General features: G+C 35.4%; 1 protein-coding gene across 3 annotated transcripts; it reads left to right on the top strand.

The window, feature by feature from the left end:
- Positions 1-51: 51 nt before the first annotated feature.
- On the top strand, positions 52-27,681 carry UGP2 (UDP-glucose pyrophosphorylase 2). Of its 3 annotated transcripts, none has more exons than XM_087716809.1 (10): positions 52-70; positions 9,489-9,616; positions 11,224-11,331; positions 11,981-12,166; positions 17,217-17,350; positions 18,248-18,545; positions 19,441-19,638; positions 20,341-20,583; positions 22,274-22,378; positions 26,958-27,681. In XM_087716809.1, exons 2-10 carry the CDS (start codon positions 9,503-9,505, stop codon positions 27,063-27,065), a joined length of 1,494 nt encoding a protein of 497 aa, XP_087572935.1. In that variant the 5' UTR covers positions 52-70; positions 9,489-9,502; the 3' UTR covers positions 27,066-27,681. The 3 variants fall into 3 exon arrangements, with proteins under 3 accessions (XP_087572935.1, XP_087572936.1, XP_013912501.1); XM_087716810.1 differs by lacking the exon at positions 52-70 and adding an exon at positions 231-249; XM_014057026.2 differs by lacking the exon at positions 52-70 and adding an exon at positions 289-671.
- The last annotated feature ends 12 nt before the right edge of the window (positions 27,682-27,693 follow it).

Genomic DNA, 27,693 nt, shown 5'->3' on the forward strand with positions numbered 1-27,693 from the left:
TATGGATGCTGGCATGCGGGAGTGTTGGTGTGTGTGTGCGCACGTACTTTCGGCCCGCAACAAGAAAAAGGTTAGCCGTCACTGTTGTAGGTGGTCCTAAGGAATCCTGCCTTTTAAAGGAAACCAGCCCATTCCCAGGAAAGGAGGAGCCCGGTGGAGGGGTGGGTGGGAAAATGGTGTGAGCCACTCTCATCTCTGCAGCAGCCAGGCGTTTCCGTGGTGGAGAAGGGGGAGGAGAAAAGGCTGGTGGTGAGGCACAGTTTTTGACCCTCCTCTTTCATTGATGAAATTTAAATCCTTAGGTTTTTACCTTGAACACAGTTTCTCCGAGTCATTTATTTCTGAAGATAGGTATAGGAAGAGAGCAGGGAACAATCGGGGATAAAATCCTGATGAAAACCATTTTTTTACGGGGAGGATAGCTAAAACGATTATGATTAGGGCTTTTATTTTTTTCTAAAAGTATTGTGTTGACGGTATGTAAATTTTGAATAACAGTGAAGGAAGTATCTGCTATATCAGGAGAGGAGTCACTTAAAAGAAAAAAAAAGCTCTTATTTTTCTGAGTTTTTGTGGCATATTCTGAAGGAGGTAGTGTCTTAATTTTTCTATATTTATACAAGAAGAGTATTTATTTTCATAAAGATACAAAATGTCATCATTTGCAAAAGGTAAGTGTAAACATGGTAAAGTTCTGTAGTGCCAGAAGCTGCATTGATGTTTGTCGCTCTGTGTGGTGGGTTTAAAAAGAGCTGTGCTGTGGCTCACAGGCAGCTACCGAGGTAGGATGGTAATGATTAGAGGCTGTTTAAAAGGGGTATCAATTGGATTTTAAGTCAGCAATTCTCTTGTTTTGAGGGTTGCTTAGGTGATAGCAAAGCACTGCCAGTCTCTACCATTGTGTGTGTGTGGGAGAGAGAGAGGGGAGGGGGAATGTGTGTGTGTGTATGTGTGTGGGAGGGGGAATATGTGAGTTCTCTTTCTCCAAACGTTAAAAAAAAAGACTAAAACTAGACTGAGGCAGTTGGAGCTGCTTGCCCTGAGTCTGGTAAATTAAAGAAGGGTCTGTACTAGTTTATCAGCTGGCCTCCTATTAACATACTGATGACATAAGTGGTTATTACAAGACCATTTCTCCTAGGTATTTTATGGCTGTGCATGTCTCTATGCGTGGTTTGAAAACCCTGTATTGTGAAATTGCCCACAAGCAAACATTTTAGCTTGATGACTGATGCATTGCTGTTATAAGGAAATAATTGAATAGTGTGCTTGTTTCACCAAAATAATCTCATCTCTGTTTTATGCCACAAACCAAATATATGACGCCTTCAGTATTAGAAGGGAAAGTATGTAGATTATTTCAAATAGGCAATATATAGAAAACCAGGTAGCAGTTTAGTTCTGAGTACTACTATCTATGCCAGTGGAGTGTGAATATACCCTGTGGATTATAGATACAGAATAATCTTGATAACGACTGAACGAAAAGCTGAGCACTACTGATATGACTGACTCTTAAAATAGACTCCTTGAAAGTGATCTAATAAACTCTACACAGCAAAACAAAAACACCCCCAACCAATAAATGTTATTTTAACATTTGGTGTTGCTATTTTTTAAGTCCAATACTGGAGGAGGCCATTTTGTATAAAAATGGATTTCATTATGTTTTCTAAATGTGTGTGTTTTATAATACAACATGCCTCACTTAAAAGATAGTCTTGGTTGGAGATGGTATTTTTTATATTTCTCCTACATTCATAGATTATTTATGATGTTGTAAACAGATATTAAGTATTAGTAATTGTTAATGTGAGCTTAAACTTTTGTGGCCAGAATGTAACAAGGCACTTTTTTGTACTATCTAGCATTTTTAGTGGAAGGTCAGTAGATCTTACTTTTCTTTTTAATGAATTTAAATCTGTGCAATATCTTACATGCTTTTTCCCCATTTTGTTACTGCAAAATAAAATGGTGCTTTTCTTTTGCCCTATAAATTTTGGCATGCAATTTTAGGATGAATTGGGGTTGTGGAAAGGGATTTAGCACACTACAGCTTTCTATCCTTTTGCTAAGCTTTTCACATTATCAAAGATAAGCTTTGCCAGAAAATCACATTATCATTTAGCAAATCTAGGCCACTCTAATTAGGTTAAAACTAAAAAGTATTGTCTATGTGAAATAATTTTATTGAATTTATTTTACTGAATAAAATGATAAATCCAAAATATTTAAAGCCACTACATAGGCTGGATTTCCCCCCAGATGACTGCATTCAGGTCTTACGTTTAAATGTTTAATAGTGGATCTAAGGTCTGTGGTCCATGTATTTCTATTATTAACAGGAATAATAGTGTCAGAGTGTCAGAATTGAAGAGGTGTCAGAATTGAAGAGGTTGTGCTGCACAGGAATAATATTGAACATCTTTCAGCAATACATAATCCAGTCATAATTTCTTACAAATTTCTAAAGCAAATTATGTAGATACATGGTAGAATTTCTAAATCCATATTCTGTAGATTATAACTACCAGTATATATTTAAAATGGATTAAGTACATATGTTTAAAATAGAATTAAATTAAAATGGAATGGAGTCTATTGTTGACATTACCCACCTGTCCAAGAGAACTTGGATTCTGTCCTTCTAGAGCAATAGTCCACATGCTATCTGTTTAAGTAAAAACCAAAACAGAAAAGGATAGTACTCTCCACCTAATTATATGTAAAGTAGCTTACTGGATCCCAGATTCAGATTCTGTATCATGAAATATACTGTAAATACAGCTATGATCCTTGTGATGTTCCTTACATCTCTTCTATATACATACTTTTCTTTTCTCATCCTTGGGTATCTCTCAGTCCCAGATAGATTCTGTACTTTTAATATGGCAAGATATGTTCTTCTATCTGCTTACTTAATTTTATACATTTGAATAAAATTTACAGCAGTGATACAGAATTTGATGTGACCAGATTTCAGCTCCCATCTGTCCAAATTAGCATGAATCATGGCAAAAGATTTTGATAATTGAAGCCCAGCATGCATATTTAATCCAATTTTGGGTTATCTGTTCCTAGTATGACCAAACAATTCTAGAGTGTAACTAGGTGTATGCTTTCTTTTCTCTAGCCTCACCATTGTTTTCCTTCTTCACCCCAGCCACCCGCCCTGCCCATCTCATACATTGTAATTCAGTACCCTTCCTTTGGGGTCCACTTAAAATCACCGTAGAGTCAGAAATATCACCCTGTGCTGTGTTTTTTACAAGCTAGGACTATAAACCAGGCTGATTAGCATAGTACTGTAGTACTTGTAGTACTTCCATATACTGTACCTGTTTCCTTCTCTTACAGGTGTTAATGTAAACAAAATCTTGTTTCATGCAACATTTATGAAAGTTCAGTTTTGTTTAGTGGGAAAACAAGATTCAAAATGGACTTTGAGAAAGACAGAGTTTTATAATAAGTAGTTTCTTTGTTCACAATTTAGTTGCATTTGAAAGCTGGAGAAAGGAGTCATATAACTTCATTTTAATTAAAAAATCAAGGTAGTTCCAATTTAGTCCTGGTATTGTATGCCTCCTTTCACTAAGGATAAAGAATGGCACTAAAAGCATGAAAATATCTTGAACTTTTGATTGGAGACACACTGCTTTGCTATCCAGTAGACTCCATTAGAAATACCTTCAGGTAATACCTTGCAGTATGAGCTGTGCCAGTTCTTTCCTTATGATCTGGAAATAGATAAAGCAGACTTAATGTGGGATCTCTAAAAGAGATAGAAATCTTTATTTTTCTGTGTTTCACAATGTTATTATTTATTTCAAAATTAGTTCTTTGAGATACTAATTTCCTTTTGTTTTATTCTCAAGAGCTTGTTACTAAATGCAGGATGATTGGAGAGTTCTTAGCTTGTTTGTACCTGAGCTCCACTGTCTGGGTATAAAACCAGGACATATTTTTTAAAAAAATCTATATTTTCTTGAGTACAATGTTAACTTTTGCAATAGCTGTGATGTAGCAAGTCTTTCTTCCCAGATTTGTTCAAACTTTTTTACTTGCCTGAATCACTACATTTGCTAATCTTCTCGGGCAATGAGGGCGTCATCGTTTTATTGCTACATTGGAAATGAGACATGCAGTTGGCAAAAGCAGTAGGGAAGGCAAACAGTTGAAACAAACCTCGTTCTGAGATCATTTTGTCAGGCGGTTGTAACTTCCAGGGTTATTTTTGTGAGACTGGGGCATAAATCTGTTGTATAGCTACTAAGAAAGAAAGCTGACTCTACTTACAATAAAATAAAAGTACATTTCATTACCCAAAACAGAACTAAATGTATTCACTGTGACATCTGCAGTTGAATTTAAATGTTTCTTTTCTAAATTGGGATTGATTTACATAATATACTTTATAGGTGTTTTCCCCCTAACTATTTTCAAGTATGAATATAGTAAACCTGCTTCAAAACCTAATGAATGTACCCTTTTAAAACCAGCCTTTCACAGCCCAGAAGCAGGAAAGGGTGTTCAACTCCCAGCATGTCTAGCTATCTTGAGAGCTGGAAATCCAACAAATGTGGAAGGCATCATCTTGGGGAAGAAATCTATCTTTATAATGAGGAGCATAATTCATTAGTATGTGACATGCAATCAGTGCAGTTAAAATACTAAGCAATTGCATTTTTGCAATCTGAAAACAATCATAACTCTCCAGCCCTGATATTTATTATTAAGTTTCAATAGTTGCAGTTATGATTAGCTTTAATAACTGGTTTACAATAGCAGAGTTGGAAGGGACCTTGGAGGTCTTCTAGTCCCACCCCCTATCTAGGCAGGAAAGCCTATACCGTTCCAGACAAATGGCTAATGTGTTCTAATATAAGGAAACTTGTTAAGCAAGTTAAAACTATTTACAGATAACTTAAAAATGCTTTAGGCTGTTATCACAAACCTGGAAATGCTTTTATGCTGAACTGGAATAGTCTTAAAATTAAGAAAAGCAGAACCTATATGTAGAAAACAATCAGTTCTCTGTGAGTAATAATGTACTGTACTTCCTTGTGAGTTTCTTTTTATTACCAATAATGTTGCGTAAGTTAAAATAACATTTATAATAAAAAATACAATAGCAGAGTTGGAAGGGACCTTGGAGGTCTTCTAGTCCCACCCCCTGCCTAGGCAGGAAACCCTATACCATTCCAGACAAATGGCTATCCAACATCTTCTGAAAGACTTGCAGTGTTGGGGCATTCACAACTTCTGGAGACAAGCTGTTCCATTGATTAATTGTTCTAACTGTCAGAAAATTTCTCCTCAGTTCTAAGTTGCTTCTCTCCTTGATTAGTTTCCACCCATTACTTCTTGTTCTATCATCAGGTGCCCTGGAGAATAGTTTGACTCCCTCTTCTTTGTGGCAACCCCTGAGACATTGGAACACTGAACATGATAGCGGTGTTCCAATATCTCAGAGTATTGATATACCCTCATATATAGAGAACTAATAGAAAGCCTTTTGTTGTGAAGATTTACTTGTTGAATGAAAACGCTACTTTGATAACAAGGCACTCTACCTCTATTGTTACATGAGTGGAGCTTTTGTGAAAGGTACTTCTTGATTGGCCCTTTCTGAATTTTTTATAACTTTTCATCTGCTCTTGATGTTCCATCAAACCTCTGGAGTATATTTCAAAGACTGGAAAATACCACTCTACTCTATTAATGTAAATGCTACTGCATGAGTTTAGTGTAAGAGGTGAAGAAGATTCTTGGATGAGAAGCGAAACGTCTTCAAGGAAAAACAAAAGTCTAGTTGCCTTTTGAAAAAGCCCTTTTGGGATAGCTATGACTTGGATGACTGAGAATCCCCATAGAAATTAGTATAACTTCTTTCTCAGCAGACAAGACCCATTGACTATAAGCCATGGTGTATATATTATCTTTATCAATCAGTTTCCAAGAATGTTTTACTTGGATGTGTTAGTTGAAGAAGATTTCTTCAAATCTAAGAATTTATAATTGGGTGAAGGAACAGAGGATTTTTAATATATGTGAAAGAACAGAGGATTTTTAATATATGTGAAAGAACAGAGGATTTTTAATATGTAGAGAACTTTAGGTACAGAACTTTTGAAATACTAACATTCTTCAGTCTTTGTAATAAAGCCACAACAGGTTGATATTAGTACTGTATGGTAGAAGTCTGATCACTCGTTTTTAGGCTAATAAATTTTGGTGTCTTCAGATACAACTGTCAAATATGATGAAATAAGCTGCAGGTCATGAAAGCAGATGTCTTTTAATTAAATTTATTGGTCTGAAAAGGTGTAATCAGATTCCAAATGTTTGGATACTGTAGAGTAACATTCTTTTTTTACAGTGTTTAATATTAAATATTTAGCTATAATATAACAGCCACTTGTTGCAACTAATTATTCTCACTTTGGTCAGATACAGTGGAAAACCACTGCTGCTCACGTCTATATAAAATCCATAGATTCGTGTCTAGTTTTCTCTTACCCACATACCAAACTTAAAGTTTCTTTATAAATGGCAGTCCACTCATGTTACTTTGAATTTTTTTCCTTAATGTCCCTTCTCTTCTTTCCTAGCACAAGTAATAGATTCAGCTTAAAATTACAAAACATGATTATAATGCTGATTGTATTAGGTGTATGCTTAGGTCTAAAACATAGCAAAAGAAAAATAACACAATTAGACAATATGTGCGTACACACACACACACAAATAGTATTCTGGATTACATAAAGGTTTTCTGATTTTTTTCATTATTTCTGCTTTCAAGACATAAAATTCAGCACCATAGCCTTCCGTTCTGTTATAATAAATGTATTATGGTATTTTGCAAGACAGAACTGATTTTTTTAGTAAGAAAATGGCTGTATGAAAGAGTGTATAGCTGTATGACAAAGCTGTATGACAGAATTGAAACAGGAAAATATATGTGTTCTAATATAAGGAAACTTGTTAAGCAAGTTAAAACTATTTACAAATAATTTAAAAATGCTTTAGGCTGTTATCACAAACCTGGAAATGTTTTTATGCTGAACTGGAATAGTCTTAAAAGTTTCTTTTTATTACCAATAATGTTGTGTAAGTTAAAATAACATTTATAATACAAATACAATAGCAGAGTTGGAAGGGACCTTGGAGGTCTTCTAGTCCCACCCCCTGCCTAGGCAGGAAACCCTATACAATTCCAGACAAATGGCTATCCAACATCTTCTTAAAGACTTGCAGTGTTGGGGCATTCACAACTTCTGGAGGCAAGCTGTTCCACTGATTAATTTTTCTAACTGTCAGGAAATTTCTCCTCAGTTCTAAGTTGCTTCTCTCCTTGATTAGTTTCCACCCATTGCTTCTTGTTCTACCATCAGGTGCCCTGGAGAATAGTTTGACTCCCTCTTCTTTGTGGCAACCCCTGAGATATTGGAACACGGCTATCATGTCTCCCCTAGTCCTTTTTTTCATTAAACTAGACATACACAGTTCCTGCAACCGTTCTTCATATGTTTTAGTCTCTAGTACCCTAATCATCTTTGTTGCTCTTCTCTGCACTCTTTCTAGAGTCTCCACATCTTTTCTACATTGTGGCGACAAAAACTGAATGGAGTATTCCAAGTGGGGCCATACCAAGGCATTATAAAGTGGTATTTATATCCAACACTCTAGGTTTTATAGTTTAATGCAAAAATAACCATGTTTTTTCTAATGCTGTCAATTATTTTAAAGTAATCTGCTGATTCAGTCTGACTCAGTCAGTTGTGTAAAAAAAACTAGAAAAGCAAAATATAGTGCTTCATTAAAAGAAATAAGTGTAGGAAGAAAGAAAACGTAATGTGTACATTGAGAACTTCCAGATTTGGAAAACATAAGTATGTTATTATACAGTCCTGAAAAATTTATATTCTTGAACCAACAGCAACAGTATGGACCCTGACAAATATAATCAGTTAATTTAATATTGTATTGTGTTCTAAGCAGTTTTGTAAATTTTGAATTATAATATGTGCATTTTTCAACAGTCTGACTTGAATAGGTACAATAATAACCCAAGATACATAAAGCTACTGTGATTTTATATAGTTGCTTTAGGGTTGACACCTGGTTGTTGTCCTGTTAGCTCTGAGACCCACCATTTCTTAATTCCAACAGTAACTGGCAATGTTTTTAGAGTCATCTTAGAATTTGATTGGGATATTCATTGTGGATTGTACAGTTCCTTTTATAAACCATTTAACCAGACAGAGCCAACTGTATTTCAAAATCATTTTTCCATGTAGATTGGATGGAGATAAACAGGGAGACAGATAACTTCAACTGAATGGGTTGAAACTGAATAGTTCTGGAAGGTTTATTTATTTATTTATTTATTTATTTATTTTCACAATGAAGAGTTAGTTACCTAAACGTTTGTAGTATAGTTTTGATATGTTATAGTACATTAGGGAAAAGCAAATCACTATGTTTTGTTTTTTAACATACAAATTTTAAAAAATTAAAGAAAATACGACTGCTGATTTATGATGGTTGCTATTTTTGAATTGTTTCTGTACTGTAATGAGCCGAGGTGGCGCAGTGGTTAGGGTGCAGTACTACAGGCCACTTCAGCTGACTGTTATCTGCAGTTCAGCGGTTCTAATCTCACCGGCTCAAGGTTGACTCAGCCTTCCATCCTTCCGAGGTGGGTGAAATGAGGACCCAGACTGTGGGGGCGATATGCTGACTCTGTAAACCGCTTAGAGAGGGCTGAAAGCCCTATGAAGCGGTATATAAGTCTAACTGCTATTGCTATTGCTATTGCTGTATGATACCTGGTTTTGACTAATTTTCTGTTTAATGGTGAAGGATTATAAGATTCTCTCCCCCACCCCCCCTTATCTAGAATCTTCTACTTAAAAGTATAACCTCCTAATAACAGATACTTCCCCTGTTATTTTTGTATGTGTAAAATAAGTGCCTTAAAACTAAAGTTCTGTAAATGCAGGTAAGAAATATGCAGCAATTCATGTTGTTTTGTAGTAACTGAACCCCTGAATGAGAAAGCACTAAGGGAGAGAGAGCTGAGGAATACAGAAAAATTGCTAGAGTTTATCAGCAAGTTTCTTTATTTTTTTGTATGACATAATTTTGTGAAAGGAAGATTGTATTGCTTGGTAAATCAGTAATGCTCAGCTGTTCAACTACATAATAGACTGACAATTTAGAAAAAGAATAGCTATTATTTCAGGATTTTTTTCCATCATTAGTTAGCTAATAACAAGCACAAAAGTGGAATGCATGCTCATTTGGCCCATTGGTTGACTAGCAAAATGCAAGAATATGTTACATTTGTTAAAATATTGTACAAAATATTTTTTATAATACATGCTGCTTTTAAGTACAGTACAATTTAACATGTTTCATTGTTAAGGATTTTGCTCTCTCTGTGATGCCTATGAAAATGGTTTCTTATTTGTTTCTTTAAGATTTTAGCAAAGCGATGTCTCAGGCTGGTACTTCCCCATTCCAGGAAGCTATTAGGCAAGAACTGGAATATTCTATGAAAATGGAATTGGATAAAATACTTGGAACTGCACCACAGAATGAAGTACAGGTTAGGACTAAAACAAAATTATCGTATGTTCTTGAGTAGATCCTGTTTTTGTAATGTTCAGAATTTTGGGATATATATATGTGGCAGCTGTAAAAGAGCTTTGTTGTTCTTAAACATAATGTCCCCTTTAGGACTACATGTAATAATATTAAACAATGTAAGTTAGAAGTTTTCTATGCATTCTTTCCATTTTGGGATAGATTAGCTGATTCATAATAAAATACAATTTTTTATATCCTTTTTGTGTTTATCTGTTTTGCCTTCTGTACCTTTGTTATCTTTTGTTGACACTTCTTGTTACACAGTGATAGCAGCTGGCAAGCATGACAACTCTAACAATAGGAAAGAGGGGCAAGAATTAATAGATACATAAAAACTTTTTATAAATAAAGGTATACCAAGTGAATTTTAAGGAGTGTGTATGTGTATACATGCATATCATAAGCGTTTAGCATGTGTATGTGAAATGCTAAAAAATTATGATGGTTAGTGCAATAACTGTCGGTAAGTAAATTCTTGTGCATTCGCTTTGTCTTTCATAGCAATGGGAGGGAGAAATAGAAAAAAGAGGAAACAATGCTTTTCTTTTTTTAAAATGGTATACAAATTGTTTAGGTATGCAAGTAATTGTTACATATTTGAAAATATTCATATCTAACCCAGAAATAAACTAGCATAAGAAAGGATAGTTTTCCTCATTACAGTGATATCTTCAGTTTCCAACAATACTTGCAAATGATGAAAACAAAGACATAGAAATAGAAACTGCTGATAATGATGATATTGTATTCCAGTTCAGAAAAATAAGCTGATTACATATATGCAGGCATACATATGGAAAAGTATATTTTGAGACTTGGATGCCTTCCTTTTTTTTAGCTTTTTTAAAATTACTGCCTTCTACATTGTTGCAATGAAGCATAGAATCTAATACATTGATTTCTTTGCATTAATATATCTTTGATAATTCCTTTTCTGTGTTTTGTTTGCTTGCTTCTTCTAAGGATATAAAAAGATGGCTACATTTTTAATAATCTAGTATCATATAGCCTTTCTCCATTTGAAATAAAAAAAATAAAAATACTTTAAAATAATTCTATAACTACAGGTAGTCCTTGTTTAGAGGCCATTTGCAGTTAGTAACCTTATGAGTGCATTTTACAACTTTCACAGATTTGTAAAGCAAAACTAGAGTAAGATAACTAGAGTCATCGTTTCACTTAGTGATTGGTTCGCTTAATGATCAAGTTGACAAATCCACTTGTGGTTGCTAAACAAGAAATTTATAATTATTGCCTAAATGAACAATATTTTTCAGCTTTATTCACACTAGATAGTGAGATAGGCAGCATATAAATTTAATAAGCAAAAAATATATTTCCCTGACCAAATCAAGTGAGCTATGGTATATGTTACACTGTTTAACATATACAACAGTATGCTAAAATAAGTATTGATTTATTTTAATTTTATACAACATTTCCAATTTTTCTTCTCAAAAATGAAAGAGAAATGGCTCCATTTCCTCACATTTTACAATAATTTTATATCTCTGTTTTGCATACGGCTTAGCAGAAGTTAAAACCTGCTTCACTTGCCTTTTTCAGCACACTAAAAAAGACCTGGAAGGATTTCAAAAGCTCTTTCGCAGATTCTTACAAGAAAAAGGACCATCAGTAGACTGGGAAAAGATTCAAAGACCTCCAGAAGATTCTGTAAGTTGCAGCATGATGTGAATTACTAATTTCTTGTGGAGCTCATTGTTTTTAAGTATCATATTCTGACTTACCCAGGGATTTTGAAGAAGTTCACCCCAAGCAATACAAAGGAACTGGGTTTTGATTTGAAGGAATAAAAGCCAACAAGGATATCAGTTTGCCTAAAGATGAAATGTCACTATCATCGACAATGTCTCACTTATCTTTGAGTCATTAAAGGGGGCTTCTAAAAAAATCAGTCCAGGAATTAGAGTAAGGTTCCTAAAACATCAATGTATGTTTGTATGTTCAATGTACTGGCATTCAGTGTATGTTTGTAATAAGATTTATTGAATCAGTTTTGGCTACCAAGTTTTACTTCTGCAGCCACTCAGTACTTAATCTAAAAACTTGCTTGCAAACGGGGAGAGAGTATTTCAAGATTGCAAACACAGTGGTTGGGAAGAACAGCAATCAGTCTTTGGATTGCTTTCACCAATATAGACAATTCTGCAATGCTGCCTGGATGAAAATTTTGTCTTGTGTAGCCAAAACCAAAATTTAAACTTTTACTGCATGTTTTATTTTGCAATTCTACTTTAAAATAAAATACTGTAAACTCTATAGAGTTATTCTAACATGCTTATCACTGTTTCTTTCCTTTCAGATACAGCCGTATGAGAAGATAAAAGCAAGAGGAATACCTGATAGCATTGCTTCAGCTTTGAACAAGTTAGTTGTGGTGAAACTTAATGGTGGCTTGGGCACCAGTATGGGATGTAAAGGCCCCAAAAGTCTCATTGGTGTTCGGAATGAAAATACATTCCTGGATTTAACAGTTCAACAGATTGAGGTGGGTAGCATATCTGTGGGTTCTCCTGGTTAAACAATTGTCATAAAATCTGTGGTTATCATTCACAGAGAGCCCATGCGAAACACTAAAACTTCAGTGGGAAAGGTGATTTGCATTATGCTGAAATCTATTTTTTTTTGTCTGTTTCAAGAATCTTACAATCACTCCAGCTACCTCATATTGATGCATCATTACTTTTTAGCATATAATTACTTGTAAAAGAGCACCTGTGAGCAAATTGGAATAAAACATTAAGAGTACTGAAAATGTTTCTTTTTCTGCCACTACCATTTCAAAAGCTATGTGAACATAACATAAGCATAAGTGTTCTGCTGAATTGGATCCCTGATCCAATTGGCTCATCTGATGCAGCAGTGTGTTCTTACAATGGCCAACCAACTGCACAAGAAAGCCCACTAATCTCCCAGCAGATGGCTTTCAGAGGCAGTCACTCTGCTATCAATGCCAATAGCCCTTGATCCCCACATGTCGCCATGAAACATTAATTGATGTTAGAGGCAAGTAGTAATGTTTTCCACTAGGGTTTATTAACCCATTTGGTCATTAAAGCAGCAATACCATAAGCTTCCTTCAAGAAATTTATGGTAGACACTAGATGACTTTTCATGCCATAATGAACTTGAGGTGATATTGCTTATGTTAAGGATAGCATTGGCCCAAGAAGTTTTTTTGTATTTTTTGGAGTTTAAGACACACTCCCCTCCCCCTAAGAGAGGGTGAAAATTTGGGTGTGTTTTATATACCGAATGTAGCCCCACCCATCCACCGACCCCCACCCTTTGCCTCTGCCTCCCAGCAATTTGCCTTCTTACAGCAAACAGCCTGGTTCAGGTTCAGCACAGCCTGATTAGCACAAGCAGCTGATTGTCGGTTGGATCGGCTTCTCGATGATCAGCTGTTTCAGGCTGCAGGAATTGCCTATTGTCACCCAGCCTGGAACGGGCGGAAAATGGGGTGCGCGGAGGCCAAAAACGGGGCATGCGGAAACTGAAAACGAGATGCAGATGCCAAAAATGTGGCATAGAGGTGGCAATAAGCTATGGCAATCCCTGAAACCTGAAACAGCTGATAGTCGGGAGGCCAAGGGACAATCATCTGCTTTTGCTAATCAGGCTGTGCTGAAACTGAAACTGTCTGTTTGCTGCAAGGAGGCAAATTGCTGGGAGGCAGAGGCAGATTTTTTTCTTCTGCTAATCAAGCTGAGCTAAAACCGAAACTAGCTGTTTGCTGCAAGGAGGCTAATTGCTTGGAGGCAGAAGCAAAGGCAGATTTTTTTCTTGTTTTCCTCCCAAAAGCTAGGTGCGTCTTATACTTGGGAGTGTATTATACTCTGAAAAATACAGCATGTTTTGGCTGCTGTGTGTCAGATTGTGTAAAAATTTTTTAGAAATTGAAAATATTATTGATCCTGCATTCCATGCTGTGTCCAATTTGATTGTATGAAATTTTCTGTTTTGTTGCCTACAATCAGCAATTGGAATTTGGCAGATTGGATCTTCAACGCACAAACAAACTTGCAGAACCACATTCCAATGATTGCATTTTAAAGTGGATTGTGTGGTGATTCGAGTACTCTGTGTAGACAAGGACCAATGAGAAGTTTGAAAATGGAATAGATTGACGGTAGATTGTATTTGTGGGTATTCTTTCACTCAAACAGAGGGGTCACATTGAGCAAATAGCTTTGAGGATTACCTTTCTGAACTCCATTCATTGTATGGAGTTGGGTGGAGCAAGGAGGGGGAAGTATCAGTGAAAGGACTTTGCAGTCACATGGAGCACGCCCTTTTTTTTAGGAACATGTAAAAAGTGCTGGGGTTCAATTCATATATTAGTTTCACTTGTTCCAATTGTAATTATTATTTGAAAGGCAGTGATTGCTGACTGCATTGTTTCAAATACAGTGTAAGCTTTTCAAGAATGTAGTGTTCCAAATGGCAGGAAAAAAAAGAGAAAAAAAGAGTGGCTTATGAGGAAAGTATGCTGTCCAGGCTTGATTGTTACGAGGCTGCGATAATAAAGCTGAATTAGTTCAAAGAACCAAAGCATGACAGTTACTGGCACCAATACTAGTAGGTGAGCCATCTTGTTAGTTTTCAATTAACTTCAATGTGTTGACCTAAAACGATCTTGTTTGTGATGGGGAGGGGTAAATGATGATTTGCACTTTTGCAGCACAATGTACCTCTTTCGTATATACATCATAACATTGCATACATATTAGAAAGTGGTGCTGCTTGCATTGTGACAGCATCTGACAGCATCTTTGGCATTTTTATGAAAGCTTTCAATCCTCCTGGCCCCTTTAGAATTGGCAAATACAGTTTTTTTAAAAATATATTAAAAATGCCCTCCCTTAGAAGTAAGGTTGATGGCAAAGTCTTAGTAAAGGCTTCAATCGCTGTTTATTTTCCATTTCCTATGCTTTCTTGGTATCTTTTTTAAATGCCAAGTAAATTGAACTTGCTGTTTAAACCTTTCATGCATAAATGTTGCTTTTGCATATAGTGCCTTCGTGTCAGTCTCTGCTGTTTTCTTGGCAAGTTTCAGAAGTGGCTGGCCCTTGCCTTCTTCCTTGGCTGAGTCAGAGTGACTGCCCAAGGTCATCCGATTGCCTTCATATCTAATGTTGGACTAAAACTCACAGTCTTTCTGTTTCTAGCCTTAACCACCACATCAAACTGCACTTATGTCCTGCCCTCTCTACTGAAGAATATTTGAGCCAGCTTACAAATTAATAGAGGAATAGACAACAACTATGTTGCTGCAACTATGTTGAAAAACATTTGTAGGTTGGAGATATTTCAGTTTTCATACAGATAAAAGTATTTTCAAAACAGGAAACATAACTTTAGATAATGTACATATATTGTTGTATGCATCAAGTTAGGAAAGACATTCTTTACAAGGAAGAAAGGAACTTCCTCTTCAGATACAGTAGTTGCTGTCTGCAGTTTCCATAAACACTTGGCCTATATTTGCCATTCTTCCTAATTAGGAATAGCTATTTATGCATTGAAAGGTTTTTCTCAGTAAACAATTCTAATTTTATAATTAAGAACGTGAACTTGATTTTTCATTCTACTACTCCCCATCCCCAGTTCCTTTGGTTGTTTTTTTTTACATTAATCATTAGTTTAAAAATAATTTATAAGCTGTGGGTTGAAGAGTGGGGTAAAATACTTCTGGTATGTGTTCCTCTATTTTCTGAGGGAAAGTGTCTTGAGCGGAAACACAAGAAGTAATAGGAGATGGTGCTTATAAGTGGTAGATGATTGAGAACATTTCTGAATCAGAAAGCCATATCTCCCAGCCTGATAGATATATTCTGGACCAATTAATTTTTGTATGTTTAATAGCAGGTCCCGATGAATACATTTTTGCGGTACTGTAGTGGAATTTGGATATGACTAAAATATGAATGAAACCAGGCAGTTTAACATTTATTATGAACATTGAAGACAGAATTGGTAAAGATAAATTGGTGAAGACAAACTTGGTAAAAGGCTATTCTAGACAATGCCACTAATTAACTGTCTAGGAGAAAGTAGATCTAATGAACAGCAGGGTTTCATTCTCTCGGTTGACAAATATAGATGAGGCGGTATTATAGATATACAACTTATTAATTTTTATTTGTTAAATTTATATGCCGCCCATCTCACAATTGAGCGACTCTTAGCAGTTTTGTTGTACAACATGTTCTTCCTTTCCATTTTCAAAACTATATTCCAATACTACCAGCTTGTACCACCTCACTAGGAGAACTGTTCCCCATATGGTATTATAATATTATATCTTTGCATGACCAAACCCAACAATTATTGGCAGCTGATGAAAATGATGGAGTACATCACTTTCCTTGTAAACAGCTAATGGCAATTAAGCAGCATTTATTTATTTATTTATTTAACAAATTTACATAGCCACCTGATTGATATATAGTGACTTTGGGTGGCTTACAAAATTTTAAAATTCCAATATAAATAAAAAAACCCACTTCAACCCCCCTCCCTCCCCAAGATAACAACAGTACAATTAAATCAGCCACTTGATCCATTTGTGGTTACCATGCCCATTGATCAGGCCCATGAAAAGCAAGTATGTGTGTGGGGGTCAACCATGCCTCAGTGGGAAAGAAGTTCTGTAAAGAAGGGGCCATCACCAAGGCCCTTTTTTGTGGTCCCACCAGATGAGAATCTAATCAATGGAATCTGTATACATACCCTGTCTTCTCTTCCTAGTGGGCCAGATAAATGTAATATTTTCCATCATTACTACCTGATGCAGTCTTTAGAAACGAGTAATGCTCTCCATACCAATCAATTCCAGTTAAACCGGTGTGTGTGCATATATGTCTGTGAATATGAATCTGTAGCTAATCATCCACCTTCCCATATCACAAATATGTTTAAATGGTTGCAGATCTTCAAAAGAAAAATTGCTATTGAATAAAGACTTCTAGCTTGTTTACTACATAACAATCCAACTGCATCACAAAATAACGCCATCTCTGATTTATGTGGTGATGAAGTTGTATATTCTGTATTGGTAATGTGAAAAGCACTTAGCATATAAAAATGGTAACACACAAAGTGTTAATTTAAGTCATTTGTCTTTTGGAAGATCTTCATTTTCATTTTCATGAGACAGATTTTTCAAAGAATCTTGCAGTTAGTATATTTAGTAAGAAATATATTTAATGATGATTCAAATTGAATTTTTGGCATAAGGGATTCATTTATTTTTACAGGGTTAAGCATCACCATTAGTATTCAAAGCCCTTGATTGATTGAATTAGATGATTAAATTTTGTGACTATTTTAACTGTATCTAATTGCTTTGTTGGAATATGGGAGTTATATAGGAATTGTTTTAGCATCTTAGCTGTTATTTAAATTAGAAGCCTATGTGTTTGTTTTTCCAGTTGATTAACAGTTGTCTTGAAAATACGCATGTTTAATAATTCTTGAACATTAGATATCTTTCATGTTAGCGAACTGTTTAAAATAATATTTTCTTTTTGTAGCATCTAAATAAGACTTACAATACAGATGTTCCTCTAGTTCTGATGAATTCATTCAACACTGATGAAGATACAAAAAAAATCTTGCAGAAATACAGCCACAGTGGTGTGAAAATCCACACTTTTAATCAAAGCAGGTATTTATAGTTCAATTTTAATAATAGCAATAGCCTTTAGACTTGTATAACACTTCACAGTGCTTTATAGCCCTCTCTTAAGTTGTTTACAGAATCAGCATATTGCCCCCAAACATCCAGATCCTCCTTTTACCCCCCTCAGAAGGGTGGAAGGCTGAGTCAACCTTGAGCCTGTTGAGATTCAAACTGCTAAATTGCAGGCAGTCAGCAGAAATAACCTGCAGTACTGCATTCTAACTACTGATCATGGCAGCTCTTGCAATAAAAGTTATGTAGTTGTAGAAGAAACAGCATTTAAGGAGCCAATTGTTATGTAAATAGTAGCAATAAAAATCTTCAATCTGTTACATAGGCTTTAAGCATTAATTTTTAAATTACAAAGAAGACTGTTACATAACTACAATGAATAGAATTGTAAATAATATGTAGGTGAGAGAATGAGTGTTTTGAGACAATCCTTCTCTTTATGTTTATGGATTCTGTTTTCTAATACACTGTCCCCTCATGTGAAAAGCTGCATTTGGTCAGAGAAGAATAATGCTGTGTATTCATTATATTTTGCTGTTACAGTTTTCTGGTTTCAGCTAAAGTGAATAGCTGAAATCCTTTTTTTCTCACATAGTTTCCCTTAGCTTTCTGTGATATTTGAAGAGCTTGGTTCTCCCATGGAAAACCAGCTTTTCCCAGATACTTTTTTTTGGTAACTAGAGCTGTATGTATTTTATCTTTTTTTAATTACAGTTTTCAATTATAAGCTACATAAGAGCTGTTGGTTTCATAAATATGCTATAATAAGTAATTAATGATTGATGTTCCCTCCAGACATTGAATTGATTTAGCAGTGCCTCACCTAATGTTTCAGCTGCTACCCTGAGGGCTTAATTTTTTTCCCCCCAGGTATCCTCGAATTAATAAGGAGTCTTTACTTCCAGTAGCAAAAGATGTATCTTACTCAGGAGAGAACACAGAGGCTTGGTATCCCCCTGGCCATGGAGACATCTATGCAAGTTTCTATAATTCTGGATTGCTAGATATTTTTATTGAAGATGGGAAGGAATATATTTTTGTGTCCAACATAGATAATCTTGGGGCTACTGTTGATCTCTATATTCTAAATCATCTCATGAATTCGCCAAATGGAAAAAGATGTGAATTTGTTATGGAGGTCACCAATAAGACAAGGGCAGATGTGAAGGTAAAAATATTTAATTCAGTTGATTTCATTGTACATAAAATCTGTATACCTCAGTTTAATGACATTGCTAAATCTATTATATTCTCCATTTGCAACACATTGGTCCTCTAGAAACGTATTTCTCCCACCCCATTCTTGGTCTGTGAACCAGATCTGCAGACCACATCCTATGGCAGGAAGCAAGACACGTCCTTATTGACAGAGATTAATTAGTTACACATTCCCACTCTGGAAATGCTAATTCCTTTTCTACCTTCCTCCACTGCTGACAGTGTTTCTGTACATTATGCATTTAGAGTTTTATATTGCATGTTCCATAGCTATGAAATTGATTGTTTTTGCCTATTTATTTGCACTCCATTGAGGTTCTCCTAAGTATTTATCACAAAAGACATAATTTGAGAGGATGCTAACTGCGAAGATACCTAATAAAAATGTTTATTTTTTATCGTTTTTCAGACCACTTCCAAAATAAATATGGTTTTTAAAAAGTGTTATTTTTAAAAAACAAAAGTATGCATGCACACAGTTAGATTGCCTCTTAAGATGTTGTATCCTGCATAATACAGTGCATAAAGGAAAACAGTGTGGGAAATGAATCCCATTGGACTTAATATAGTTCCAAAAAGATATATAAAAAATTACATTACATTGCTGCGTGAAAAATAAAATAAAAACAACGTTTAGTCCAATATTAAATCTATTACAACAGTGGACTAAATTATGCCATGGCAAAATATATGTGGGTTTCTAAAGCTAAAGTAATTGCAACTAGATCTCACTGAAACCAGTGGTACCAAATAATTGTTGTGACCAAAGCCATACATTTCTCTAGACATTTGTTTAGGCACTGTGATAGATTTCTATTTAATAAAGGCCGCCTTTACTTTTGCAGGGTGGTACGCTTACACAGTATGAAAACAAACTGAGGCTAGTTGAAATAGCTCAGGTGCCAAAAGCACATGTTGATGAATTCAAGTCTGTTTCAAAATTCAAAATATTCAACACAAACAACCTGTGGATTTCACTATCTGCAATTAAAAGGCTGCAGGAACAAAATGCTATTGATATGGAAATTATTGTAAATCCAAAGGTAAGCCTATAAATAATTGAAGTCTGGAATTGCATTGGTAAGAATAACATTATGAATCCTCTTGAACTGATCAACTAGAGAGGTATTTCAAATTCTGTTTACATGTATGGATCTCCTGTCTTCAAAATAGTATTTGTAGGAATTTATAAGTATGCCAGATCAATCTGGAAAAGTATTTCAAGAGCATATTAATAATGTTTAATGTTTCTGTAATTTTAGTCTATATTATTCTTGGAGGAATTCTTATTATCTTTTATTTAAAATTCACATTTAACATTTTTCAGATAAACCTAGCTTTAAAATATACCATTTTCATTTTATAGATCACAAAATGATTCTTAGAGAGGGAATATTTTCATCTCTTAAGGATAACATAGTGGGAAATTATGCTCATTTTCATGTTCTTGTCAACACTTATTCATGAAACAATAACGTCTAATGTACGTTTCTTGCTTGTTTGGAGAACTGTGGCAGGCAGGGAGATGTAAGATAAAACTTGGCTTCCCGTTTCCCAAATACATGGTGGCTGAAGAAAATTCCTTGTATATGCACTGATTAAATCCTCTGTGACTAGAATGTTTTTTGGGAGACATTTTGCTTTCAGGCAGCAATCTAAAGTTTCTAAGCTCACTTGAATTGAATTGAATCTGTAAAACTCAGCTAGCTATCATATCCCATGATCTTGAACACTTTCTCTTCCAGACTTTAGATGGTGGACTAAATGTTATTCAACTGGAGACTGCGGTTGGTGCTGCTATTAAAAGTTTTGAGAACTCTTTGGGAATAAATGTTCCCCGTAGCCGTTTCTTGCCGGTCAAGACCACATCTGATCTTCTACTTGTGATGTCTAACCTATACAGCCTTAACGCTGGGTCTCTAACAATGAGTGAGAAACGGGAATTTCCTTCTGTGCCACTGGTCAAGCTGGGGAGCTCATTCACCAAGGTACACATAATTATTGAATTAAAAAAGATTATGTGTGGGAACAGACATTCAATCTATGAGCTAATAAAAACAGCTCTTGCTAATCACTCTTAAGAGAATAGGAGTAAGACTGATAGTATCCTAAAATGTTCCCTACATGTGATCATCCAGCAGTTGCTACCTATTTTTATCAAGTCATTCTGGTTCTAGCAGTACAAAACTAGTGTTCGAGGTCAGTTACAGAAGCATCATATAAGTTATTGCATGTAAGGTGTTTAATTCTTAATTTAGATATATCCTGAGACTCTTGAGTGGCTAATTGAGTAGATTAAAATACAATAGTAAGATTAAAGATTGTGATTAATCTGATTGGAAAAGTTTTGTGGCAATGTAATTCTCATAAAGAACTAATTCTGCAATCTACAGATATTAATTAGTGCAATAGGCCAGTTTGCATCTATATAATGTAATACATTACTGTTCATAACAATTTTGTTGCTGCTTTGTTGTTTTTATGTGTGAATTGTTATTTAATTAGTTAATTTCTAGACTACTCAGATGACTCTGGTGGCTTCACAAAATTTAGTTAACCTAGACCTGGGCATTTTACAGCCTTCGGGCCACATCTGGCCTTTTGATTGTCTCTGTCTGGCCTGTGGTAACAATGGGGAGGCGGCAGCAACGGCCTTCTCCAACAGTCTGGGTTTCTCATGGTATGAAAATGATTTGCCTACATATGAGTTAACTGTTAACTGTTCTGTGACCAGTATATTGCAGTCAATTTTATAGACCGATTTTAAGTACTTTAAGCACAAGTAAGCCACTTTAAAAATTGATGGGCAACACATGCCCATCCCCAGTAACCCCAGAATATATTAGATTTGGGCCTGATTTAGAAAATATTAAGAATGTAGTAGCAGTTTCCTCTCAGAAGCTTCTGCTTCCCATGCCATTTCATTGTTTCTCCCCCAAAACCAAAACCAAAACAAGCATCCCTGGTCCTTCTACTGAGTAGCATCTTGCAAGCTTCCAGGAGATTGTAAGGCCAAGTTGAGGCCACTGATCTTCCACAGTTATCCTAGCATTCTAAAGCTTTTAAAAGTTTGCTTTTAGGGGCTGACGTGTAACATTTGTGCCTTCCCACACTCATTCTAATAGGTTTTTTTTCTGAAGTTTTAGTAGGATTATCATTCTACTAAATTCTTAAAGATTATAAAGATAGTATTCCCTTCCCTCTTTACCTGTTCATTATAGTTTTGCCTTCCTTAAATCAGTCAACTTTCTTATTCAGACAAAAGCCAATTTGGTCTAGTGATTAAGGCACCAGACTTCCAACTAGGAGACGTGAGTTCCAGTCCTGCCATAGCCATGAAAACCAGGTGGATGACTTTGGGCCAATCTCTCTCAGCCCAAGCCACATCAGCTAAGGTGAATAAAATATAACCATTATATAATCAGATGTAGATCAGAACAAGGACAATTAAAGAGAGCTATATGAAATACTAAAAAACTAACTCAAAGGTATAGTAGTGGACACTATACAGCCTTCAATGAACTGCAGATCAAGCTGTGTTCCAGATTCAAAAGTTATGACACCTCCTTAGGGCTTGTGTTTTCCAAATTAAGAATTAGCAGTACAATTCTTTGACTACATTTTGTGAGTTTCATAAAAATTGAACCCGAGGAATTGCATTCTCTCTCTTTTTTTAAGGTTCAAGATTATCTGACGAGATTTGAAAGTATCCCAGATATGCTCGAACTGGATCATCTAACTGTTTCAGGCGATGTCACTTTTGGGAAACATGTTGCATTAAAGGTTGGTCAATATGATTAAGTTTAGAACAATTCCAAACATTTATATACTTGAAATACTACATTCTCAAGCAACACTATTTGACAAAATCTGCCAATAACTTTAGAAGTCATCAATGCATTCTTGCAATATCCATTTGATATTGGGGATCTGGTAGATTACTTAAAATTAGTTAATCGTATATTTTCAATGACTTAAATAGAGTTGCACAAAACAGTCAGAAACACTCTTGTGTAGAATGGCAAGTGCAGATGAAGCACCTCACTTTGTTAGTCACATGTTTTGCGAGTTTGCACAGCTGGTTCAAAAGCTTGTTTTGTGCTGTATCTGCATATGTATCCGAGCAAAGAAAGAGTTTCATTTATGAGCTGGATGAAATAAGATTTAAGTAGGTTTTCCATTTCTAGATCTCATCATATTACCTCTGAAATTTTAAGCTGTTTTATTTCTGCTTGTTCCCATTTAGCATCCAATTTGTTTAGGTGCCAGAAGACTTCTAAACTCAGTTGCAGATGGCTTACTTAATTTCTTTATCCTGATTATCTACTTGGGCTGTTAAGTTATTGTATCTGCCATTAATGTCAGACTTGACAGAATAAACTTGTTTCCAAATCTTATTGAATTAATTTAAGCAATAGCAATAGCAGTAGACTTATATACCGCTTCATAGGCCTTTCAGGCCTCTCTAAGCGGTTTACAGAGAGTCAGCATATTGCCCCCAACAATCTGGGTCCTCATTTTACCCACCTCGGAAGGATGGAAGGCTGAGTCAACCCTGAGCCGGTGAGATTTGAACCGCTGACCTGCTGATCTAGCAGTAGCCTGCAGTGCTGCTTTTAACCACTGCGCCACCTTGGCTCAGAACAATTATCTAAGAACAATTATCTTCCATTGTATGCAGCAGAGGAATGAGGCTGGGCTTCTCCCAGTTTGGATTGTTCTCTATTATTATGTTCTGAAAAATGTAAAATATCTTATGCTAGAATTTTTCTTCATTAAAATCAATAAGTGCTAATTAAAACATTAAAAATAATTAAAAAGAAAATTCAATATACTTAACTGATATATAAACAGATAACATAGTATGAAGGAAATGAACATAAACAAAGCTTTTAAACATACCAAACTATACAGATACTAAACGGTAGATTCACAAATTAAGAACTGAATTTCATTCATTACGTTCATACCATTTCAACTAAACATTTCCTTAAACATTCCTTATTCTTGTAGTTAAAAGAAAAAATGTAAAGGAGTTGAAGAATGTAAAAATGGAATCAGATCAAATTAGTTCCGTCAAGTTGAGTAGCATGTATCTGGTTGAAGCAAACAAAATAATAATCTGAAAACAGGTATCTCCAAATTAATAACATAATTAACTCTATAATTGCACAAGAATAGTTTTAAAACTTTCTTGTAAATTTTATTATGGGTCAGACGTGATTAAAAAAATACAACATATAATACAAATTACAGAGTTGCTCATACATTATATTGCCAAAAGTATTCGCTCACCCATCCAAATAATCAGAATCAGGTGTTCCAATCACTTCCATGGCCACAGGTGTAGAAAATCAAGTACCTAGGCATGCAGACTGTTTTTACAAACATTTGTGAAAGAATGGGTTGCTCTCAGGAGCTCAGTGAATTCCAGTGTGGAACTCTGATGTGCCACAAATCCAGTCGTGAAATTTCCTCGCTCCTAAATATTCCACAGTCAACTGTCAGCTGTATTATAAGAATGTGGAAGTGTTTGGGAACGACAGCAACTCAGCCACGAGTTGGTAGGCCACGTAAACTCGTCCAACATTGTGTGACCTCACAAATACGCTTCTGGAAGAATGGTCAAAAATTCCCATAAACGCACTCCTAAACCTTGTGGACAGCCTTCCCAGAAGAGTTGAAGCTGTTATAGCTGCAAAGGGTAGATCAACGTCATAATGAACCCTATGGATTAAGAATGGGATGTCACAGTAAGTTCATATGCGAGTAAAGGTAGGTGAGCGAATACTTTTGGCAATATTAGTGTATGCTAAAATGGCTTGTAGCCTTCTGTACCTTGCTGTCAACAATGCAGATTCTACAGGCTAAATAAAACTCTTCCAACAGCAAACGGCCAAAAGAAGCTGCACATAGAATTCTTCTGTATGAAATGGACTAAGAAGGGGTGTTAATAACTTATTGTGTGCATCTAGGTAACAATGGCAACATAGCAGCTTATGATCCTGTGATTCAGTGTTCCCATCTTTTCGGGGACAGAGCTTCTCCACATAGGGAATTTTGGAATTCTTACCCTCCATTATTGCTGATGGTAAGACCTTAAATGAAATAGTGTATAGGGCTTCCAAAGATTTATCATTTGTAAATAGGGCCAAGTACAATGGTGACTTAAAATAGCATTAGCTCTTCCCCAATTTAGCTCTAAAGACATCTTGGTATAATCCTTTTTAAAATTCTATAGTATGAACTGTGTATCGGCATCTCATTTGATTGAGTGGGATTTATGTAATATTCCAAGAATAATAATTATGTGATTGGATATTTATTGGGGGTCTAAATGCAAGCTTTTAGCCACAATTTGAGAGCACACAGCTAAATCTCTATTTTCATTTTTGTAAATTCTGCATCTAAAGAGAGCAGCATTAGGAACATATTTTGGTACCTGAAGTAGCTTTCTTAGGAAGCTAGTTTCTACTCTCTCCTGTTGCTTGTAATTGGCACCTACAGTAGTTTTAACTGTTTCATAGAGGAATTGCGCTGTGTCTTGGCTTCAGAAAGTTTCGAAGTAACTGGTACATACTGGTTCCCTCTAGAGAAAAGGAGAGGCTTGTTTATTTATTCAATTTATATAGCAGCTCCCTTCATGTAGGTGAGTCTGGGCAGCTCACATACTTAAAAACAGAAAACAAAGAAAAAGTTAAAACTTAATTTGTGGGAGAGTGCAATCCTTACAATGATTAACAATACAATTGGATCTCCAATTATCTGATACCAATACTGGATCCCCAGGCATGATGACAAAGCCATGTCTTGACAGCCTCCTGAAAGGCCAGCAACGTCAGGACCATTCTAACCCCAGATGACATTCCTTTGTAAATGGATTCATAACATGCCTCTCCTGCCAGTTGTGATAGGACAAGTAGATATAGCTGGGGAGAGGGGCTGTCTCGAATAATGTGGGCCCATGCCATGTAGAACTTGTTCCTGAACTCTTCTGAGCATTCAGAACAGCCTGAGAAATAGGAGCATGTCGCCTCCTTGAATAACGTAGCATAACATCCCAAGTACTTTTCAAGTATGTGCTTTTTAGGGTTCAATGGAACTTTTTACATGGAATGGGACAACTTGCCACAGCCAATGCGCTGCGGCCAACTCACTGCAGGACAATTCACCACAATCAACTGGCTGTGGGACAATTTGCTGCAGGAAAATTTAACAATTCTATTTAATTATTTAAAATAATTTTTATTTTTTGCAATTCACATTTCATTCTAAGCCTCCCTTTCCATGCTTTTTAAAATGATTGTATTTGACTATTTCTTTCATATTAGTTTAAATTTTGTCCTGCAAGCAAGTTGTCCTGCAGCAAGTTGGCTGTGGAAAATTGTTGTAGACCTTTTTATAGGCTGTTACAAAACATATGACCTTTGTTTCTTAGTTAAAAGGTAATGCAGCAGTGTTAAGACTTGCCAGTGTCTGTGATGGTATAATGGCATTGTTTATAGTTTTAAATTAAAGCAGTTGTTCTCTTTGCCTTTTGAAGAAAAGATAAAAAAGGCATTTTTTGTATGGAATGTCCTCTTTCAAATTAGCCGTTATAAATACATTTTGCAGTTTCGAATTTTTGAATTTTTCTGGAACAAAAAGTAAAACATTGAGCAATTAAGAGAGGAACACAAAAAGCAGTGTACAGAAGTAATTAATTATGTAAACAGTCTTAGTTGTAGACAAAAGTAATAAATCCCGGTCAGAGATATTTCAGTGGGGGTTCAGAAACAGTTCAGAAATTCAGAAAATGTGAGGAAGATGTAATAAAAAAACCTGTAAGTTCTGCATTGGTGGTTCTCATCAGATATGCCTGCTGTAAGTTGCTTCAGAGCAGGCGGTTGAAAACTTGAAGATGTATAAATCCATCCCTCAGGAACAGAGCCCCAAGGGAAAACTGGCTGGCAATTAACAGCCAAGAATATTTCCTTGTGCGGTTTGGTTGGAGGACATAAAATCTTTCCTGCTATAATAATGATTGTCTCTTTAGTGAACCTCAATCTTGGATTCAGATATATGCGTTCAAAGCTATTCTGATCTAATTCTGCTAATTTTAGAAAACATCTTGTGACTGCAATTAAATATACATTTCTCAAATATAACTGACAGTTCTGTGAAAGAGGACATTAATGCATATGGTTGGGATTTCTGTAATGAAACAGCATATGTTTTTGTTAGATGTTATAGGATAAATGTAAGGAGTTCAATATCAGTATTTTATGAAATGTGATCCCTTCAGAATACAATGAAATGTAAACTTAAATTTAGAATTTTATCTTTAGGAAGCTCACTGGAACTTTATTTTTTATTTCCATAGGGAACTGTCATAATTATTGCAAACCATGGTGACAGGATTGACATCCCCCCTGGAGCGGTTCTGGAGAACAAAATAGTCTCGGGCAATCTTCGTATCCTAGACCACTGAGCTGCTATGAACATCATATAATATAGTTTCACAAGTGGAAGAATATATAGGCATTAAGATTTGTATACAATCACTTTTCTGTTCTTACAGTATTATTTCTGTAATCCTTTTTAATTGAGAAAACTAAGAAAGACAAATATTTAAATAACATAGTAATTCAATTAATATAACCTAAAGTGCAATATTGCTGATACTCAATGACTTTTGAACTGCTTGTAACAGAAAAAGCTGCGAAACAATATGCTATTAACTATCAAATACACCTACATTATGAAGTACTTTTTGCTACTATATAGCAGGTATGTCTAGAATATTATTTGCCTTTCTGTAATTCAAACTGCTATTCACAGCAACCTCACCCCCTTCACAGGATGGTTCAGTACCTCACTTGGACTGTTTTATCCTGTTTACCCAAAGAAAAGGTACCTGAAACATTTGAATAATCGTTTCTCATCCCTCATCTGTACTGTTACTACTTAAAAACATTAGTTTACTTTTAAGTATAGAACAGATTACCTTCTTCATTATACTCATATTAATCGAATAAAATGTGTTGAGACAAAAGAGGAAATGAATTCTACATCTGTACAGGTACTGAAATAAAGAATATCAAGTCCTTGGTCTGAAT

The sequence above is a fragment of the Thamnophis sirtalis genome, unplaced genomic scaffold, assembly GCF_051295495.1.
Source record: "Thamnophis sirtalis isolate CommonGarterSnake01/CBP01778 unplaced genomic scaffold, rThaSir2_p1.2 scaffold_5, whole genome shotgun sequence".
Classification (NCBI taxonomy): Eukaryota; Metazoa; Chordata; class Lepidosauria; order Squamata; family Natricidae; genus Thamnophis; species Thamnophis sirtalis.